We start from the raw sequence: 23,004 nt of genomic DNA on the forward strand, positions 1-23,004 counted from the left end.
TGTGTGGACATGTTTGCATTCCTGTAGGAGTGGGATTCCTGGGTCAAAGGGTAACTATATTTAATCTTTGGAGGAATTGCCAGACTGTTTTAAAATCAGTGATACCATTTTATATTCCTACCAGCAATATATGAGGATTTCAGGTTCTCCATATCTTTGCCAAGATTTGTTATTATGTCTTTTTAGAGCTGAGTGTGTGTGAAGGTAGTATTTCATTGTGGTTTTGACTTATATTTCACTGATGGCTAATGATATTGAGCATCTTTTTCTGTGTGAATATTTTTTTAACCTTCTGTATATAACAAGGATGTCTCAGGAAGTGATGCCAACAAAAACATTGAACGTACTTCACAAAACTGAAGGTAGTGCAAAGGATGAAACGTTGGAAGCTGATCAGATTTAGAAAGGAATATGACAGTTTGCCAAAGCATAGAAAATATGCTCACTCTATATCATAAGTATGTGGTCAGAAGGAGGCCCGCACCCTGAAACCTTTTTAAGGAACATTGTAGACTTGAGGCTCTGCTGTTTAATAGGTAGATGACCTTGCCTGGGTCAGTTCATCTTTCAGGCCGTCAGTTTTCTAGTCTTTAAAATGAGGATTTTTGTGATCCCCTAAGGTGCCTTTCTGCTTAGGAATTTGGTAGGTAAGTTACTTTGAGTTACTATATATCTTTTCATTGTTAAAATTTTTTAAATGTTTTATTGTTTATGCCCTGTAGGGCAACTCTCCACCTTTCTCTTGCTGCTGCCCCCAGGACTCTGTCTTTACCTTTCACCTTTGGCATCTCAGTCATGATGCATCTTGGTGTGGTCCCCTCTAGGTCCAGCTCTCCCGGGACCCTCCATGCTTCCCGGACCTGTATGTTCATCTCCTTTGCAAAATTTTCCTCATTTTTAAAAAATTCTTGCTTCCTCATTCTGCACTCTTTCACTGTGTTTTTCTTCCTTATGTTGCAAATCATTGATTTGAACCCCGGTTTCCTTCCCTTCACCATTGGTTTTGTGTGGATTTTCCTTTGTTTTACTTAGCATAGCCTTTACTTCTTCTCTTATGCATTTGCCATACTCAAGCATACCTGTCAAGCATGTGAGCATCTTTATCACCAGTGTTTTGAATTCTGTGTCTGTTAGGTTGTCTCCTCATTTGTTAGGTTGGCTATCTACTTGTCGCTTAGTTCTCCCACTGGAACCTTGATCTGTTTCCCCTTTTGGGCCATACTTCTCTGTCTCCTCATCTTGACAGGCTCCAGTGTTTTTCTGCCTCTGTGTCTTAGGTAAACTTGCTCCTGTTACATTGTAAAGAGCGGAGACATAGGGATTCGTCAGTAACAGGACGACCCGTTTCACCACGTTGTGGTGCTGTGTGTGGGGGGGGACGGGGTCTGAGAGGGAACAATGCCATTTGCTCAGCACTCGCCCCCTTTCCAGGCACCTCTCCCACTTTTGCACTGGATTGGTGCCCCTGTAGCTGCTGCTCTGGCCGTCGTTCCCAGAGTGGGTGGGTCTGTGGATGTTCTGGGACCATGGGGCCCTTTAAACAAGAGGACTCTGCTGAGAGACTGGCAGATTCTTCCTCCACCCCAACCCCCACTGGCTTGCACAGTCAGATGCAACGAGGTTTGATTTTCCCCGGTGCTGGGATCATGAGCTGCGTGGTCTAGTCTGGAGCTGAGAATGCTCCTCAGGTGTCCCTCCCGACTTTTTAAAATGTGGCTGCATTTTCCGCCAGCCTGCTGCCGCCACCACACCATCTTGTCCTCTCTACCCCAGCTCCACCCCTCCTACCTGTCTGGATGAGTATTTCTTCTTTGGATCTTTATTTGTTGGACTTCCATGCAGCTTGATTTTCTGGAACTTCTGGTTGTCTCTAGTTTTGAGGTAGTTGTATTCCTTCTTAGTTGTGGAGGGAGACGCAGTGTGTCTGCTACAGGGTCATTTTTATGGTCTCACACTTGGGCACAGTGAGAACTGCCTGCTTTGAGAATTTAATTTGTCAAACCTATAAACACTAAATAACATCATGGTAGAATTAGCCTTTTCTTTGAATAGCTTTTTAGGTTTAGCATCATAGCTAAGAATAACCCATGTATGAGGATGAGACATTTTTCTGTAATTTTATTAAATATTTAGGAACCTTCCACTTCTTGAATTTCCTGTTGCCGCCAATTTTGAGCCCTGTGGAGATTTGCACTAGAAGTGAGGGTGCTCTCTGGCTTTCTGCATTGCTGTGTGGTATCCAGCCTTTTCAGTTTTCTTTCCAGCTTCCATATCTCTGCTGATATGTCTCTTGTTGTCTTTGGCCTTATGAATTGTTTTAGTAGGGTTTTAGGAGAGAATTTGTGTCGAATTGCTTTAACTAAAAGTATATTTTATTTTTGATGGAGGTTTAGCTCCAGTCATTTCCTTGGAATTTGAAACTGATTATTTATAAGGAATTGTGTTACTCTTTTAACTAAATGTGTTAATTTTTCTAATTTGAGACTGGGTAGGAAGAATGATTGCCTATTTAAAGTCTGAATTTCTGGATCAAACGAGATGATGATTTAAGTGTGCCTTAATTGATGTGCAGTTAAAATACATGGATACAATGACTATTCCTCAATTACAGAATTTAAATAATAAAGCTGACTATTATAGGTATTGATTATATTGAAATAGAGCTTTACATCTCTTTTTAATTGAAATTTTATCTTAAAGTGTTTTAAAATATTCTAACTTGAATGTTAGTCATTAGGTCCCCAATTCTTAAAGAATTTCCAGCAGATAAGGAATTTGTGATGTATACCTAATTAATAATAATCTTGAATTGTAGCACATTTTAAAAGAAATGAGTAATAATTTGGTTTCCCTCTTTGGAGAATACGTATTGCAAAAAAACTCATACATGCTGTGCATCAACTTTTATAGAATTTACAGACGTAGAGAACTGACTGACATAGGGAGATATAAATAAGGGGTCTGATGTGGAGAAAATCATCTGAATACATTTGTATGTATGCACACACAAAAACAGAATGTCTTCATTGGCGGATTTTGTGAACTTGCCTGCTCACTAAACTTTATTTGTAGTCCCAGATCAGTTACCTGTGGTACCTTTGTGGTAACGTCAATGTGCAAAATGGCAAAAAATTTGAGTAACCTGATGCAGCCATTCCTAGCTGAGGCCAAACAAGGCAGTGCGTTTGCCTTTTTGTTTCAGCTCTCATATGGTAAACAAGGGTCCTTGGAGTGCCATGGTTTTGGCATATTTGTGTTTTTTGTTGGCCATTTTGCTTTGTTTTTAATGGCCCCAAATGTAGGAAAGTGTAGTGAAGTGTTTATAATGGCTCCCAAATGTTGTTTAGTGTTCCTCACCACGAGAAGGCTGTGCTCTGCCTTATGGATAAAGTATGTGTTACTATAATAATATAATCTCTTGGCTGCTAGTTCATTGTTGATGAATTGCCATTATTTATGATGGTAAGTTTTCTTTAAAGAGAATACAGATAAACAGGTTGTGTATTTTGATTTGTTGACAAGAATGTGACCTGAATCTCACAGGAACCTACCTTATGTTTTTCCTGGAACAGTGGTGCAGTATTCACTAATTTGCAGTGACTTTATAGAACATAAAATCACAACAGATACAAGAATTAGCTGTTGGCATGCTTGTATGAATGATTCAGTGAACCATTTAGAACATCTAATTCCTTTATTGAAAAAGTAAAGTTCTTAGCACATTTATTTTAAAAATGTGTTTGCATATATACAAATACAAATACAATACATGTATACATGTAGTAATATACCTATTGACTGTTTTGTGAGTTGTATGAAATAAAATATTTGGAGTACATTTAAATATAATGATTAATGCAGTCATGTCACAGTTTTCATTTTTGTGCATTTTATATTGTAAAATGTATACAATAGAATTTCCCATTTTAAGTTTTTAAGTGTATAGTTCAGTGTCCTTCCTTAACTACATTTTAATTGTTGTGCAATTTGCTATTTTTTTAAAATAGGACTATGGATGTAGGAGCTTGTGACTGAATTTAATAAAAGTATTCAGAATTACATAATTATTTCTCTACCCCTTTATGTATGTAAAATTTTAATTATTTTGGATTAAGAATTTTGATAATTGTATCTTATGATAGTGCTATTTAATAACTTTCTACATTTTGAAATTGCTTTGCACTCATATTTTTCCCTCTTTCCTTTTTTAGTGCTTTTTTAGGCCCAAAGGATATATTTCCTTACTCAGAAAATAAGGAAAAATACGGAAAACCAAATAAAAGAAAAGGCTTTAATGAAGGTTTATGGGAGATAGATAACAATCCGAAAGTGAAATTTTCAAGTCAACAGGTGCGTCATATTACATGATGTTGAGTTTAGTATTATGAATACAGTCTTGGGGAACAATCGCTATTCTAGGTATAGGAAAATAAAAATTTAAGAACCATGTCAGTTTCAGATTAAATTTTTCTTGTGAGGTTGAATGTTGACCGTTCACAGCTAGATGAACTGATGAGAATATTAACTGCGTGGTTAAACAGATCTCAGAAAACTTTAATATATCGTTATTTAACTCCATTTGAGAGTTTATTTAATATATCATTGAATTGAAAGCCATATTATGTACTGTTCTGTTAAATTTAGGTTTATTATTTGAAGGTTGTTTTCTTATTCATTTTAATGATTTCTGTATCTGCAAAATTGTATTAGAATATGGTCCTCAGATAGCTTTAATTAAATACATGACAAAAGTACTTGTGGCACTGTGCTTTTTACTGTTTTTCATGTGACCAGTTTTTATCACTTGATATTTTAGACTTTAGGTAGTAAACACACTAGGAGGGTATAAGTAAACCTTAAGAAGATAAGTTAAAATTTTTTGCAACTTTCCACTTTTAAATATCTCTGTTATTGGGTGTGTGTATGTGAGTGTGAATGTGCCATGCTTCTTCGCTTAGAAAACTTTGTAGGTGCTATTTTAACTGGCACATTTCAGTCTTTCTTTGATGCTCCAGGGCTCCATTAGATAATCCTAAATGCCTTTATTACCATCTAAAAACTTGTTTAAAACTCTTCATATCATAATTGTTTCTGTACTTAATTGCCATAGATTACTAACTCTATGAACAAAGAAATTGTATGTCCTATGTGCCTGGCATTGTTAGATGTGGGCAGAATTAGGTATCCACTAAATATATGTTGCATGAATGTAAGAATAGCTGAATGGTTTCCCATCATTGTTGCCTTGACTGTGTAAAGGGAGTCCAAAGAGGTTGAATTGTTCCTAAAACTGACATTTTATAACTTCACTTGAATCATGTGTTATGTGACTGACTGTACCTTCAGGGTTTTTTCATCCTCCAGATTGCCCAGCATGGACACCCTGTCCTCTGTTCCTAACTACATACTTAATCTTCAGATAGTTTTCACCATATGTACTTGGAATTTCTCATTTCACAATGAAATTTTTGGTATGTTGTATGCATGAAACTCAACAATTTTCTGCCTTTAGCACAAGTATGAATGACTGCTGGTGTGATGTACTCTGTTACTGCCCAAACATCCCCAGTGGCACATTCCTGGAGTTTGGGGAAAGTGGTGATGCTCTAATTTAAATAAAATGAGCAAGCAAAAAAATTGGCCCTCGTAATTTATTAAAATTTCCATAGTGCTGTAAGTAATTTGGGGGCATGTTTATATTTTTTGTTATAACTTTATTATAATTTTGTGGTTTATGAGCGTTGCCTTTTTACAAAAGAGGAAATGGGTTTACAGTTTACAAGACTTGCCAGAGGAAACAGAGCTAGAAAGGGGCACAGTATGGATTATGCTGTCATCTCGTAGATCTGTACCCTCATCTCACAATGTGAACTGTGTCGTCTGTTATTTTTTTGGTTGGTATTACTGGAAGTCCAGGGCCTCTAAACTACCTGCTTCAGTATTTTATCACCTGGGGTTTCTTTTATTTTTTCTTTCTTTCTTTCTTTTTTTTTTTAAGATTTTATTTATTTATTTTTAGGGAGAGGGGAAGGGAGGGAGAAAGAGAGGAAGAGAAATATCAATGTGTAGTTGCCTCTCACATGCCCCCAACTGGGGACCTGGCCTGTGACTCAGGCATGTGCCCTGATTGGGAAATGAACCGGCGACCCTTTGGTTCGCAGGCCGGCACTCAATCCACTGAGCCACACCAGCCAGGGCTCTTTTAAAACTTAATGCTTACTGGACTCCCACTCAGTACTTGTTAAGTCAGAGTCACTTAAGTTTGGGTCTTGGGAATCTTTATTTTATTTTTAAATAGCTGACTCAGTATCTTTAATGTTTACAAAACTTAACTAACTGAAAATGTTTTTAAATTTTTTTTTTTAACAAACATTATATTAGATGTACTGTATACCCCAGTGATTAGACATTACAGAACTTACTAAGTGATCATCCCAATGTATCTTGCATCCGTCTGATACCACACACAGTTATTAGAATATTATTGACTGTATTCCCTATGCTGTCAGAGAAGGAAAACTCTGACTCCAAAAAACCTCCGCTGCCTTGCGGCATACCTCTTCAGGGGAAAGGCTAAGGGAGTAAACCCCGACAGAAAATCCGGAGCCGGAGTCCCTAAGGCGGTTTGACGTTGTAGTCAACACCGGCAACTCCTGCGGCGCACCTGAAGCCAAGCTGTATTGACTTTGTCTTTCCCTTGGACCCTTCAGCTGCGAAGAGAGGGGGGGTCTGCTGCATGGGCAACAGCAGACCCTCCATATCACCCTGCCCAGGCTCTGTAGCTTCAGCTTCACTGGAGAGGACACTCCAGCGTCATCGCAAGATGTCGATTCAACACGGGAGGAGACAGATACCGTGTCACTCCCGAGTCGGACTGCACAGCCATTCTCAGCGGTGCAGATAGACTCTTAAGAAGCTACACCATCGTCTCTCGAGACGGACGGCTGCCGACGACGATTCCCTATGCTGTACTTTACATCCCCATGACTATTCTGTAACAACCAATTTGTACTTAATTCCTTGACCTTTTTCACTCATTGGCTCAAATTCCCCCCACCCCAACCCCCAATCTGGCAAAACCATCAAAATATTTTCTGTATCTATAATAAGTCTGTTTCAGTTCTGCTTGTTCATTTTTATTTTTCAGAGCGAATCTGCATTTTAAATTAAGTTTGAGTTATAGATCGATCAAAGTCTTTAAAACTAAGGCTTTATGTCTTACAAGTACATAGTTTAAGCTTCTCTCTAAATACAGTGTAGGTGTGTGCTGTTCTAAATCAACTTACCTTATTGGGTATTTGTTGGTTAAAACATCAAAATGGCATTCTTTGTGACTGTACTTTAATTTCAGCCTCATTCTTTCATCCTCTGCACTTGTATACATTCAGTTGCAGTAACAGTACCTTTTCGTTGTTTTCTGAGGACAGTAGTAACATTAGAAACTCTTAAAATTGTATATATTAAAAGTGCTCTGTGGAATAGAAATGAGGGTACTTTTCTACTCTTACAAACAGGCTTTTGATTTTTCACTGGTAAAATTAAAGTTGGTAAAAAACTTACTTTGAGAAATTAATACACTCAATTGTTCATAGGCATCAGCTAAACAGTCAAATGCATCATCTGATGTTGAAGTTGAAGAAAAAGAAACTAGTGTTTCAAAGGAAGATACTGACCATGAAGAAAAAGCCAGCAATGAGGTGTGTTTAATTTCTCTTGTATTCTAAACCCATTTTTGTTGCAAGGAAGAAATCGTTAAATGAGGTAGATGATTACTTGACCACAAAGTAGAGAGTAATGTTTAAAAGTAGTTGGGTAACAAAAGAGAATATATTTAAGGCTTATTTCCTTGTGTAAGTATTAAATACTATATTGTAGTCATTTTTGCATCTTTAAGGTACGTGGATGTTTTTATTTAAAGTTATTTTGCTGTGTAAAATATGAAGTCCAACTGGAGGAGAGTGGGTTACTTTTGTTAGGAATATTTTTAAAGCAAGGTATTCTGTGATGGATGTATTGGAAAAAGCACTTAACTAGATTTTTTAAAACCTAGGTTTATTTCAAATTGTATTTGATTATGTGTGAATGGGGAGACTGATTTAGCCCTTCTAGACCTCGTGGAAATGGTTATGAGTTGATCTCCAAAGTCCCAGACACCTCTTAAAATTCAGAACTCTCTACTGTACAAAAAGTGGTTTCATAAATTATTTTTTTTTAGATCTTATTATTTTTAGAGAGAGGGAAAGAGAGGGAGAGAGAGAAACATCCACCTGTTGCCTCTCACATGCCCCCATCTGGGGATCCAGCCCACAACCCAGGCATGTGCCCTGACCAGGAATCAGAGTGGCGACCTTTTGGTTCACAGGCCAGCACTCAATCCACTGAGCCACACCAGCCAGGGTCATAAATTTAAATATATAATCATAATTTAATTAAGACTTCTAATGTTTATAATTTCAAAGGTGAGAGAAGCAAAACATTTCCTTAGCAGTTTTAGTGAAATGTGCTTGTGACTTTATTTTTAATCCTCACCCGAGGACATTTTTCTTTCCATTGCTTTTAGAGAGACATCAGTGTAACAGAGAAACATTGATCGGCTGCCTCCCATAGGTGATTAAACCTGCAGCCTAGGCATGTGCCCTAACAGGGAATCAAACCCACAACCTTTCAGTGCATGGGATGATGCTCCAACCAACTGAGCCTCACTGGTTAGGACTGTGCTTGTGACTTTTAGTTTAAGAAATTTTCTTTCAGTCTTGGCAGAATTTACTTTATTTATCTGTTTTTTTTTTTTTTTTCCTAGGATGTGACTAAAGCAATTGACATAACCACTCCAAAAGCTGCCAGAAGAGGAAGAAAGAGAAAGGTAATTTAACTCCTTAACCACAGGGATTTTAAAATAATTTTTTAGTTGGATTAAGGAAGAGTAGATACAATGTAACCTTATTTAATTTAAATTTTACCTTTTACTCTAAATCTTTAGTTTTTTAAAGGGTAGGTTACATTTATTTATCAAAACTGTTCCTTAGTGATGCAGCACCCTTAAGTTAAATGGTAAAGAAAATTCACTAATTTTCTTTCCTTCTAATGATGCTGTTTCAAGTTTATCTTATCTATAAAATTAATAATATATACTTCTAAAGTTGTTGATAGAATTAAATGAGTTAACACATGTAACATTCACAAATCCCAGGACATAGTAAGTGCTAATGTGTTGTCTATTATCATATTGTTCTCAGAAAATTGTTGCATGAAATGAGTGACAGCTTAGAAGTAAGTACACTGTATGCTTTCAACTAACGTGAATTTCTTCCCTATATAAAGTATTGTTCACAGCTTTTTTTAACATATTTTTGTCTCAGACTGTTAATATGCCAAAGATACAGAGAAATTTAAGAGTTCACTATCTCATGAGAAAGTAAAATAGGAAAACAAATAATTACAATGGCTTTTTATGCTGTTGGGAGGTGTGTGGAAGAGGTTTATCTCAACAACTTTAACCTAGAGACTACTGATGGGAAGCCATTGAATCATTTTAAATTTTAGATGCCTCCTCTTTAAGCATTGTGAATGATGGGGATTGGATTTAGCTAGCAAGACCAGTTTACTCGTTAGTTCATTCAGATTTTAGTACTAACTTGACTAGCTCACAGAGAATTGTGCAGTGAATTAAAAAGTTAAGGTCTCTTCTCACTGAACTTACATTTTTGTTGAGACAATACATACGTAAAATGAGAGTTTTAAGTGGGGAGTTACAATAGTGGCTTGGTAACTAAGCTTTGGAAAGCCTAACTCAGGAGTTAGCGTGAGAATGGAAGGACAAGAGGAACTTAACATTTATAGCAGGTGTTTTTGGTGTAGTGTAAAGGAGAGATGGGATTTAAGAGCACCTCAGGAAGTAAAATTGGTAGTTTATTGGAAGTGGGTGTGAAGGGAGGGGGAGGAGTCTAGGATGGCTCAAAGGTCTTGGATGACTAGGTTAGTCACTGAGAATACAGGAGTCGTTGATTTGGGAGCAGTGACGTGGGGAGGAGGAAACGAGGCACTGGTGGAAATAAGGCTAAAGGTGGTGTGTGTGCACGCGCACTGTTCTGATACCAAAGAGGTAAAAAAGTAAAGGATGCTATCACTGATAAAAGGATACAATACTAGAGAGGTTGTCAAGGTAGAAAGTTTATTGGGAAGAAGGCAGAAATGAGAATCCTGAAGGAATATAATGGAGATGAAAAGTTGCTTTGTAAAATTATTGCTGAGAATGAACTTCCAGGAGAAAATCTAGGAGATGAAGGATATCAAAAGAGAACAGAATTTTAAGAATGAGGGAGTGGTCAATAGTGCCCCGACATAAAGTGGCCCAGTAAGATATCCAACAGGATACATATTTTAAGGTCAAAAAGTAGGGGAGGATGAATGTGTTGGTAATAAAATGTTTAATGTTAAAAGTTACACCGTGTCTTTGAATAAATCTTTGAAGGAAAGGAAAAGGAAGGCAGCAGGGATTTGCATGGTAAAGGGAACGTGTTTAAAATGAAAAAGACAGTAGAGGTATTAAAGCTTCTTCTTTGTAAAATTAGGAAAGATCCAAACTGTGGGCCAGATTAGAAATTGCTGTATATAAGGACATGTTGGATGAGAAAGGGAGGTCACATTTGAAAGAGTTGACTTACCAGGAAGAAGGACATGGACATTTCATTCCTTTTAACATTGAAAGGGAAGGATGGAGGAGGCTATTAAAAATTTCTACAGCCTTGGAAATTAAGGGGAATTTCTTCCTGCTGGCCTCAGTCTCTCCCTTCTTGCGCACCCAGTTCAAACAAGACTGCATGTATGGTACAAGGTGGGAAGAAAGAATTGAGAGCTTGTGTTAGTAAGGGGAGAAGATGGGGGTATGACAGAAGACAGGGTAAATGATTAATCCCAACTGAGACTGCATAAAATGGATGCGTGTTTGTGTAGTTTTTAGGAGGACTCACTCAGCAACAGGGAATAATAAAACAGAAGGTAGAGTTTTCTAGTAATCCTTGTTGGAGATTTGTGGGATAGCTGCTGCAAAACATTGCATAGAGATACTAGTCCCATGAGGTGTGTGTGTGGGGGGGTGCTTTAGGTCATGAAGGGAGTAGAGCTAGAAAGTAGGGTAATAAATGGAGAGAAAATTTGTCAAAGGATTAGAGGTTTCAGTGAGATCAAGTAAATTTACAGAGTATTTATTTATCTGAAGTAACATAATAGTCCTTTCCCTGGATGAAATATTTCTTACTCTTTATTTTATGAGAAATGGATTTGACTTGAATGATTTTGCAAGTAAAAAAGAAGGTCTGTGTTAATACTTTTATTATGCTATTAGTATTGATGAATTTTTACCTTTTACTGGTATTGCCTCAGAAGATCCATTCTACCTGTAATTCTTATGTGAGGTCCTTGATTTATTTGCAAAAGAAGATGTGAGTAAAGAGGTTTTATTTTGAACCTGGCCAGGTGACTTGAGTTTGTTGGGAGCGCCATCCTATACACCAAAAAGTTATGGGTTTGATCCCTGGTCCAGGGTGCCTTCTGGAAGCAACCCATATCTCTCACATCAGCATTTCTCTCTCCCCCCATTCCTCTCCCACAGTCAAACAAAAAGAGAGGTTTTATTTTGAAATGAAGAGCTCATCAGAACGGAATTTTAAAGAACTTTTGCCCTCTTAATGTCTCAATACAAAAAGAGCTCTCATAGTCTTGAGTTTTCAAATCTTTGATATCTGAGGGCTGCCTGACTCCATTCCCCAGAATTAGGGGCAGGTGGTTTGTAAATTCTTAAAATTCTAGAAATAACTTAATGCTTAGGAACAATTTCCTTGAGAATAAGGATTATCTTAGATGAGTTTTTTACTTTTATAATTGGAATATTAAAAGTAAAAATGTCTTTAAAAACTAACAAAAAGGAAATGGATAAACTCTTAGAAGTTGAGATTGCTGAGTCAAATTTGCATATTTTTATTGTCATTCATAAAGATATTTCAGAAAGCTATTTTTAGTTAACAGTCATTAGTTATTGATCATTAGTAACCAATACATGAATGATTCTCCACATCCTTACCAGTACTGGCTGTTATTTTTTAAATGTTTGCAAATCAGACAGTTGATTAAAAGATTTAAAATTTTTTCTTCAATTAAGATTGGATTGTGCTTGGTTTTGCTTTATTGACTTTATTTTTCTTGCTCTAGTTAATGCTGAATTCTAAATAATTGCAGGTGGGGAAGCAGCTCATATTGATCCTCCCATCATTTTCTGTTCTTTTCACTGTTTCTTTCCTTCTTACATTACGATCAAGATTATACCTCCTTTCGAATTAGTGGTTCCTAACCTTTGTTCTACTGTAATACTTGAGTCAATTAAATTGATTCTATTTGGGGCCATTACCTCTAGAGGGCATTATAGTTTGCCAAGGGTCATTGGGGTTTTTTATTTTCTACATGGTAGTAAATCCATTTTTATGGAAAACAGGAATATAGATCTCAGTTCAAAAATAAAATGTATACATATTAATAAAATTAAAAATAAATATCAGCAACTTAATTTCTTGCCTTTTCTAATATTAGAATATTAACTTGGGTTTTATATAAATACAAGTACACAATGTAGCATTATCATTTTTAGATATTTAAAGTACATTTACAAGCAATGCATGCGTTGTTACATTGTAATTATATCATACTTTGGTCACTATTTTGCATTGAGAGTACCACCTTTACTCTTCCAAATGACTTTTAGGTTGGGAATATCTAACAAGTGAAGTTTTTGTTTCTTAGAAAATTGTTCACTAGAATTGTAAGCTAAGTTTGAGAATTTCATGTGTTGAGTCAACTGTTGAAAAATAAAGATTGTATGGAAATTATGCTTATATTTGAATTTGTTATTTTAAAGTGGCATATTCTGGTCATTGACTACAACTTTTAATGCCTATTACTTGCTAAATAATTAAATCTTTTTGTGATTCAGGCAGAGAAGCAAGTAGAAACCGAGGAGGCAGGAGTAGTGACAACAGCAACAGCATCCGCTAATCTTAAAGTGAGTCCAAAAAGAGGAAGACCTGCAGGTAGGATTATTGTTTAAAATGGGCTTACGGTAATATTACAGATCATTTTAATTGTTGCGCCTCATATACTTTGGAATAGTTGGACAGCTGGTTATGTATAATGTACAGATTTTAAAGGAGATAAAACTGTTTCTGCACTGTTTAATGAAGTATTTAAATTTAAAATAATTGCTTCAGGACTTTTGTTTTATCCCTGTTATCTTTTCCCCTAATAGTGGCAAATGTGGCAGTGGGGAGATTTAAATGACATAAATGATGAGTTTATTTTACCTCTTGCTTTAGAAAACATAAGCTTCCCAAATGGAATCATAATGAAAGCAAGAGAAACAGCATTTAAGTAATTAAAGCTATTACTATTTTAAATTATTGTAATCTTTGTGTAGGACCCTTACAATGTGCAGCTATTATCAGCATTAAAATCAGATACACATTTAAAAGATGTAAATATACACATTTTAATATGTATATGAATATTGAACACAAGTGCCACTGTCATAAGTTTGTTTACTGTTAAAACAATAGTGAAGGATGTTCTTTTAATTCCTCAACCATACTAAGGACAAATTGAAAATTACTCTGCTAATCTACTTCTTCAAATTTTCTGCTGTTGCTCATTTGAACCACTGGGGGAATGTTGAAACATTTATCTTTAAAACTTAAAATAATAGTGTCTTTAATAAGTTCTTAGTATACAGGGGTACGCAAAAGTAAGTTTATAGTTGTATGGTGATGGTTGTTACAGTAGTTTTTATAACTCAAAAAAAATGTCACAGTGGCACCGTGCACTTTGAGGTATAATCTCTCCAGTACTCAAATTGCCAGCCTTCATTATTTACACATTCTTGCAGTCTACTTACTATACTCAATCACACTTTGGCACAGGGTTTTTTATTGTCATCAGTAAGCCTATTTTTTGCCCATCCCTGTATATCATATGTAATCTTTATGTGAGATTTGCATCTTGAAAGGAAAGTTACAGATTTTTTTCCTGTTACTGTTAGCTACAGAAGTCAAGATTCCAAAACCAAGAGGCAGACCCAAAATGGTAAAACAGAACTGTCCTTCAGAGAGTGACATGTGAGTTCATTTTAAATGTATAAATAATTATGAAATTACTTAGACATTTGGCTTTAAGTATAAATCTCTGCATTTTTACCATTTTTATTTTACAGGATATTTGTTATTGTGTTGTTTCTAAAAATTATGGGAGAAATTGTTGTGCTATAAAGGTAGACAACGTGGGGTAAAATCTGTAATAGGGAATATAGGCAAAATAGTATGTTTAAGGAAATTCTAGACAAAGTATTCTTAAAGCAGTTTCCACAAATCTATTTTTAGCTCTTCCAGAATAATTACTTTAAAATAATGCTAAAATTCTTATAATGTAAATTTAAAATTTTTAAATATTTTGGAATGATAACTACTTAGTTATCAACAAAACAATCTGACTTTCCCCCTCTGTGTTGACTTTTCTGGGTAGAAACTACCAGAAGCAGTGTGTACTTAGACAAAGAAAAAACTTTTTGTAGCTATTGTATTTAAAGATCTTATAGAGAATGCTCATGTGAGTACAATAATATATCACTTAGGAACAGATTTACAATGTTTTGAATGAAACACTTTTAAAGGAAATTAAGTTATAGAACACTGGAGGATTGGTACTTTTCAACCAAAATCTATTTAAAGTAGTCTCAAAAATAGTGGCCCATAGTCAAGTAACTAGTATAAATGATCCAAGGACATGAACAGGGCAGGGATTGACTGGGAGAAGGAGGGATGGGCAGGACAGGGGAGAGCAATGGGGGGAAATAGGACAACTGTAATAGAACAATTTAAAAACATAAATAAAAATTTTTAAAAACAGTGGCACCAAATTACAACATAGTTTTAACTACTGTCATGAAATTAAGTTAGGTATATAGGTAGGTGACTTACAGTTTTAAAACATGCCAAATAAATCTTACTCATCCCATGCCTTAGCTGTCCTAAATAATCATGGCACCAGGCACAAAGGATATTTCATAATCAACATAAGGCCTTGCTCTGGAGACTTAGGAACTGAAAACACAAGTTATCTGCTCCCTTCTACCCTTTAGACACCCATGTAGATCTGTGATAGGGAACCACAATAAACTTACATTTGGAAAGGAGAGGTTTAAGGGGCGCATGGCATTGTTCTAGGAAATCTGAAATTATGCTGATAACATGCTGTGAGGTCCCACTATTTTAGCTATAAAGAATATTCCCTTGATTAGGACCCAGTTTCTCCTGAGAGTCTCTTCCTAGTCTATTTCTCTGTGTCTTTTGGCTTATTCCTCCGAGAGTTGTCTATTTTTTCATTATCATCCTTAGTTGTACCTGAAAAGGTCACTGGAGAATATTACCTTCCTTATCAGCTGAGCAGTTCTCAGTCTGTTCTCAGGCTATTAAGGAATCAGGAGGCCCAGGGTTCCTTTTCCAATCTCTTTCTTTGATGTTGGCTGGTATCACTTTTAGTAACAATACTTTATTGTTAGTGTATGTCTGCTTCGTTCTGGTCAGTTTCATGTGTAGTGTGGTTTCACTCATGAGACTTTCCCCAGACATGCTTATCTTTTTATACTTTTTTACAGGCACTTTGAGTTCATAGGTTATCCTGAGAAACCACCCCTTGGTCTTTTTCCCTAGACCATTTCAGTTTGAATTCTTGAAAAGGCTGGCAGCTTACCCTTGATTGGATCTTTCACCCAGTCTTTGAATTTGAAAATCTTTTACAAGATGGAGGTGACTTTGAACACTGAAATGCATGGAGTTTTTAAGTTCCCTTTCTTTAATCTTCCATTATTTCTTTAACTTGTCTCTTTCTTGAAGTACGCTATCAAATTTATCTTGATAACAGCCAACTCAAGATCCCATCATCCTATCTTGAAACCTTTTTCCAGAGCTACAAGTTCACGGAATATATTTTCTTTCAAGTTATCATGTGACTGTTTTACCCCTTGTATGATAATATATGAATTCAGCTTCCCAGTCTCAAAGTCAGTGTCATGTACTTTACATTTTTGTTACTGATACCAATTTCTGTCTACCAACAGCTTTTTGCTGAGGTGAAGGATAACCCCAAAGTAGCAGTAGCTTACTTTATTTATATTTATTGTGTTGGCTATTGTTATTTTTTTATTTGACAATATAAGGGAAAGAGGTCAGTGCCCCTGACTAAGTAGTCAGGTATTGGCATTTTAAAAAAAACTGTTTTCCCATTACAGTTGTCCCATTTTTCCCACTTCCGCCCTCTCCCACAGTCCATCCCCATTTGGTTGTCCATGTTGTCCATGGATTAAAAATAAATATAGTGTTCACAGCAGCACTATAGTTATTTTTAACCCATGCTAAATGTAGGCTGGGCATGGCAGTGGCCACTCTTGGTGGTATATCTGCGCACAAACTCAGTGAAGTACACAGCTAAACTATATAAGCTTTTCAAACTTCTCCACCATGAGAACAGCATGTATCTGTCAATGATAGCTTCCTGAAATGACAAGACAGAAGAACTGAAACCATCTCAATCTTCCTGTAAAATAAGAAATAGTTGTTGTAAGTCACTAAGATATCTAGGTTGTGTGTGCATTAGTTTTTGCTTATTAAACGACTAAAGGAATTTACAGATACATTTCTCCTATTGTAACTTGACCTATTCAAAAGAGAAATTGTCCCGGGTTTGGGGATCTGTTTTTCGTGGACGCTGGTAAAGAGGACCATTGGGAAGATTTCTTTGTAGTGAGTAGTGATCATTACATTTATGGGTTTAGTATTAGTCATAAAACTGAAATATTAATCCAGTTTCTTATGACTTTATGAATATACTTTATAATGATTTTTTTTTTTTAAACAGCTTTATGGTATTCTACGGCTGTTTTAGGTATTATAACTCCTAAGATCCATCCCATTTATAGACATCTTTTTAAAAACACTGTCTTCTGTTGTTTTCTTCATGGGCAGATATATTTGTTAGAATACATTCCTAGAAGCAGATTTGTTGGATCAGAGGTTATTTGTATATTTAATACCTATTTCCTTCCATGGGGCGGGGGTTGTTAACATTTGGGGGGAGGTAGTTGGTCAGTCTCTATCAAGAGCCATATAAATGCCTTTTGTATTTGACTCTACTCCTGTCTCAATGAAATGATTATCAAAACTGTCACATTTGTGGAAATACTGAAGAAAGGTAAATACCTTTATTTCATGCTTTTTCTCCCATTGATTATAAGGATGAAATCCATTTGAAAATAAGCATACCTAATGATAGTTATGTGACAAAAATGTCTAAAGAGAGACTTCTTTTTTTTCTTCTGCAATTCAATAATCAGTCTCTTAAGGGTTCAAGGAGCACTTGTCATCTGGTAAGAGGTTATTGGTCTAATTATTGAGCTTTTGCACCATCATTTTCTCATTTGTTAAATGGAATGACTTGGATTAGATGATCTGAGGTCCTTTCCAGCTCTCAAATGCATTGATGTAATTGTTTAATGTGAACATTTCAATAAAATTTCTTAAAACAGTAAAAAGGTTAGTCTTTAAACAGTTCATCCAAGCTTCATTTCTTTGTTCTTTACTTGAATATGTAGCGTTAAATGTCATCCAATGGCAATGTTAGGATTATTGAACAAGATCAGTAGTTTGATTTGTTTTAGTGATGTCTGTGTAAGTTGGAGCCTTTTATCTTGAATATTTTTTCTGTTCTAAAATGACCATATTTGGTCATACGCAATTCACTTTTATGATTGTATTTTTGCCTGTGTCTACTTTTTGAACATAATTTCTTATAAATATGTCAACGTCCAGGCATCTCACCTATCTTAAATGCTACTTTAACCCAAGTTAAGAAAATAGTAACTTGGCAAGTAAGATAATACTTTTTTTTTTTTTGATAAGTCACATTACAAAAAAATGTATAAAAGAGGGGGTGGGGGTGACTTTTATTTTTTTACTCTAATGCCACTATAATTTTTGTACCTTCTAACTTATATTAAAAGGATGTTCTTTTTGTGATTGGACGATAAAGACTTTCTATTGTCTTACATTTTAATGTCTTTAAATTAAAAATATATTACCTTATTGTTTTCTAAAATACTTATTTGGTTGACTGGGAGAGTATGGTTAAATGGTAAGTACTGATGATACATAAAAGTTTGTTTTCCATTGTTGCATTCTCTAAAATAGGGTAACTGAAGAAGACAAGAGTAAGAAAAAAGGGCAAGAGGAAAAACAACCTAAAAAGCAGCTTAAAAAGGATGAAGAGGGTCAGAAAGAAGAAGATAAGCCAAGGAAAGAGCCAGACAAAAAAGAGGGGAAGAAAGAAGTTGAATCAAAAAGGAAAAATTTAGCTAAAACAGGGGTTACATCAACCTCTGATTCTGAAGAGGAAGGAGATGATCAAGAAGGTGAAAAGGTAGAACATTTAACTACCAAAATATTTATTTTTAGTTTAACATGTGGTACTTATTACAGTTTCAAGATCTATGAGAAAGTCTATACATATGATTAAAGGTTAAACTGAATTTCTTTACTTTTCTGAATAAACTTGAGTTGGCTATGTTAAAAAGCATATTTTAAACTTAAGTTATTGTACATTCTAAATTTATTTTTACCTTTTCAAAATTATGATATTGATATTAAATGTTATAAACTTGTAATAACCCCACCTATGTAGACGAGCTTTGAAAGTAAGATTAAGCCAAACAGGCTGTGAACAGTGAAGACAGATGTAAAGGAGGTACATTTATATATAGATATTTATTATTTGCCTCAATGAAATTCTTACCACTCTTTAGGCCTACTCTACATTTTATCAGTGGAACTTTTTTGGGATACAATAGTTGTTCAGGAATTTCATTTAAGCTATGCATCCTTTTCTGTGTATAGCCTTGGTGATCTCCAGTAACAGATTATATAGATTTTTTTGTTTATATTTATATATGATAACTTAATACTTCAGAAGCCAAAAGTATTTAATTGGGTAAATAAATACTTCGGTCAAGCCATGCAGTTGTCAGTAAACAGGTACTAAAGTCAAAATAGCCTGACATACAGATATTTTAACTTTTAAAAATTTTGTTTTGATTTTTTTTAGGGAGAGAGGAAGGTGGGGAGATGGAAGGGGAGATGAGGGAGAAAGAGAGACATCTGTTTGTTGTTCCACTTACTGATGCATTCATTGGCTGATTCTTATGTGCCCTGACTGGGGATCAAACCCACAACCTTGATGTATTGGGATGACACTTGAACCAACTGAGCTACCTGGCCAGGGCTCACCTAGCTCATTTTAAGTAAAGGACATCACTCCTATAGCAGTGCAGAAAATAGATTTTAATCCCCAAAATCATCATGGAAAAGTTAAATTTAGCAACAACATGTATAATTCTGAGATTAACTAAATTCATCGTAATTCTAAAAACAGAAGAGAAAAGGTGGAAGAAACTTTCAGGCGGCTCATAGAAGGAATATGCTCAAAGGCCAACATGAGAAAGAAGCAGCAGATAGAAAACGCAAGCAAGAGGAACAAATGGAAACTGAGCAGTAAGTATTTTTTTATTCTAAATTTTGATTTCCTTTTAAAACTAGCATGACATTTTTAAACAACGGAATCTCATTTTTCAGACCTTGAGCAGCCTTTTAAAGAAGTGACTCTTCCTGTGTGATAGGAAAGAATCTTCAGTATATGACAATCATGTTTCAGGCTCCATTCTTTTCTGAGAGGATGAAATTCACTGAGGGTAATCACTCTGAATTATTTTTAATTTAAACTCAGAGTGTATTTAAAATTTAACTGTTAGTGGCTTTGTAGAAAATGTCTCCATCCTCTTCTATTTTTATAGTTTTAAATACAGAAAGACTGGAATGAAATATCCTTATTTGTCTTACCACCAGCAGGCCTCACTCAAAAGACCAGCAAAAGTAACAGAAGCACAGTTAGAAACCCAAAAGCCAGTAAATCTAAAGGCTTACAGGGTTTGCATTAGATATGTGCAATATAAATCAAGTTCAAAGCTGATTTCTTGTATGTTTTTATACTTGAAGACAATATATACTTAACATGGGAAGTTTTCCCCTTTAAATTCTATGAAACATTATTTTAAGGGAAATAGCAATGGCAATGATGATTAGGCTTTATGTGTCAATTTGTTTTCCTAGTTATCTTTATAAACTTCTGAGTTCTTTTTCTGAAAAACATTTGTGAAGCATCTTGCATTTTGACTAAACTTTTGGTTAGGTGATTTTAAAAACATGCTCTAGGTCACTAAGACAGACTTAAGTAGTGAAATTCTTAAATAATTTAGTACTTTCTCTTTATACAATAAATTTGTAAGCCAAAAGTATTTATTTACCAGCATAGCATAGTTTGGAGGATGTATAAGTAGTTACAGCTGCTTGAGGGAGTAATAAAAACTGACTTAAGGCTCAGAAATGTTACTCCCCCTTATTTGTTACACTTTGACCATTTTTGTGATTAGTTATTTTTTTCTTCCTGTCCTTTTCAATCCTATCACTGAAAAGTTGTTGCATTGTTTGTTTTTAACTTTATTATGCTCTCCAAATTGATACAAAATTAGCCATTGCTTAGTAAAAATATAGCCCAATCCTTCCTTAGTAATCCAAAGTTATCTTTGTGTTTCAGTTTCTTTTAAATGTCCTCCGAATGTAACTTTCTCAAATTCTAATATTTGTGTTTTCTTTCCTTCTCCTGTTATTACAAAACTTTGTACTTGGACAGTTTTGCTCTGTAAAGCATTTCAGATGCAGCTTGTGTGAAATGCATTATGCAAAATAAAGTTTATTGTATTGTATTCCCAGCCAAACAACATGTAATCTACAGTAATAAAAAATATATCTCATTTTGGGCTCAAAGCATTAATCCAGTTACTGAAAAGAAAATGCAAGTGGAGCAAACAAGAGATGAAGATCTTGAGACAGACTCATTGGACTGAATTTTCCCCTCCCCCCCTTTGATGGAAGAATGTTCCAGATTCTAAATTGAGGACTTCATTAAAGGCATTATTACTGTGTTATGATTGTTAATTTCCTGTAAGGTACACACTACATACTAAGGTCGGCAAAAGTTTTTTTCCAAGCTTAAAATGAAGCTTTGTGTATGAAAATTAGAATAAGCTGAAAAGATGGTGGTTGTACATTATATCATTTAGAAAATATAAAAATTAATTTTGTTTTGAAGTTAGGTGTTAAACTGGAATAGCTATTATACCCCAGAGAATGGGGCAGTTGTGCCCTTCCCTTTACATTCCTTTGTTGTTTAATTCTTTAGAATCTTGTTTTTTAATCCTGAGAGATTAAACATAGCCTTGTTAAGAAAAGAAAAATGAAACTGTAACCAAAATTTTAAAATAAAGTTTTTTTTAAAAAAAATACCCTGATTTTTAGATATTTTTTGTTCTTGTCTATTTGAATTGGTTCATAATAAGGCTCAAACTCCAAGCCAAGGTACTAGAAATCAATAAAAATTTACTTTTAAATGGTTATTTACAGTAACATGGTACCTTTTCATTCGTGAAATGGTATATAAATGTTATTATTTAAGCTTGATATATTGGCAAAAATATTTTTATAAAATAGTACTGTCTTCAAACAGGCTATTTAATGTTGAAATGGACTTCAGACTCTACCCTTTGGAGCTGCGGGAACAATTAGTCTTTTATGACATGTTGCTTTTTAAAATACGTGGTGTGGAATTTATGAAACATTTATAGATATTCTCTTCTCACTGTGGCCTGTTTGTCCATTGATCCTGTTATTGGTCTTGTAACAATACACTATCGTTGGAAAAAATTTTTACCATGGTGACTTAAAATTTTATTTGTAATGTCAAAGACAATTAAGATTGTTAGATTATTTTAGCATGTTTTACAAGTTTTGAGTCATATTTATAGCAATGCTATGGCATTTCAGAGTTCTAAGAATTATAGTCAGTTACTTGTGATCTAGACTATTGACTTATTATTTTAAAGAAAAAGATTTTAATTTTTAAGGGATTCAGTCACAAAAGTTCCAATGTTTTGAAATATCTGTGTTAACATTTGATAGGCAGAATAAAGATGAAGGAAAGAAGCCAGAAGTTAAGAAAGTGGAGAAGAAGCGAGGTTAGTTATTTTACTTTCTAAGATGTATAAAGTTAAAATAGAAAGGAAGTTATACACTTATTTTTTTATGTGTAGGTTTTGAAATGTCATTTTATGTTCTCAAATCCTACAAATTTTTTTCAAATCTAATGGATTCTACACATTGCATTGTATTCTAAGTATAATCAAGTGAACTTGCTAAGGAGTAATGTTTATTATTTTAATGCTCATTACCTGATTAAGTCAGATTTTTGTAACAGTGCCAAAAGCTAGATGCTTTTCCCATTTTTGACAAATATGGTTTCACACAGATTTTGTATTTTTCATTAAACGTGTTAAAGTGAAGCAGGTGTTTAAAGACTAGAAAAGGAGTGTTGGGTGCAGACTGCTTATTTTAGAAACATTAAAGTAGATGGTAATTATATAACGAATGTTGTTTTTCTAAAGCAAATACTAAGAATGGCAGATAATTTCTTAGTGTTGTAGGCAGATTACTAAGAATATTTTTTAAAAATTACCAAACCTTTCCATTATACTTTGCTTATATTTATACAGAAATACTGGTTTTGAAAAAATTATTTACTGTTTCACACTTTAATTTATAGAAACATCAATGGATTCTCGACTTCAAAGGATACATGCTGAAATAAAAAATGCACTCAAAATTGATAATCTTGTAAGTGTTGAATACCTCATTTAAAAACACAGTGCTGCTTTTATAGCTTCATATTTCCTCACATGATTATATAAGTATGTATAAACTTAAGATAAAAGGGACTATCACTAGTTATTTTGTACTGCTTTATTATTTGAAA

The 23,004-nt window shown here is 34.7% G+C and overlaps 1 protein-coding gene across 5 annotated transcripts in view; it reads left to right on the forward strand.

Moving 5' to 3' along the window:
* The window catches only part of PSIP1 (PC4 and SRSF1 interacting protein 1), a 38,732-nt gene that overhangs the window by 12,784 nt on the left and 2,944 nt on the right, over positions 1 to 23,004 (forward strand). For 2 of the 5 annotated variants that reach the window (XM_090274089.1, XM_090274082.1), the window contains exons 4-12: positions 4,212 to 4,350; positions 7,593 to 7,697; positions 8,801 to 8,863; positions 12,983 to 13,079; positions 14,081 to 14,156; positions 18,279 to 18,507; positions 19,516 to 19,634; positions 22,155 to 22,210; positions 22,795 to 22,865. In XM_090274089.1, coding sequence (XP_090130215.1) covers positions 4,212 to 4,350; positions 7,593 to 7,697; positions 8,801 to 8,863; positions 12,983 to 13,079; positions 14,081 to 14,156; positions 18,279 to 18,507; positions 19,516 to 19,634; positions 22,155 to 22,210; positions 22,795 to 22,865 — 955 coding nt within the window. Of the gene's footprint in view, positions 1 to 4,211; positions 4,351 to 7,592; positions 7,698 to 8,800; positions 8,864 to 12,982; positions 13,080 to 14,080; positions 14,157 to 18,278; positions 18,508 to 19,515; positions 19,635 to 20,909; positions 21,125 to 22,154; positions 22,211 to 22,794; positions 22,866 to 23,004 lie in introns of those variants that run through there. The other 3 variants (XM_090274083.1, XM_090274088.1, XM_090274084.1) reach the window with 3 other exon arrangements.

The sequence above is a fragment of the Furipterus horrens genome, unplaced genomic scaffold (assembly GCF_987537825.1).
Source record: "Furipterus horrens unplaced genomic scaffold, mFurHor1.1.pri manual_scaffold_4, whole genome shotgun sequence".
Taxonomy (NCBI): domain Eukaryota; kingdom Metazoa; phylum Chordata; class Mammalia; order Chiroptera; family Furipteridae; genus Furipterus; species Furipterus horrens.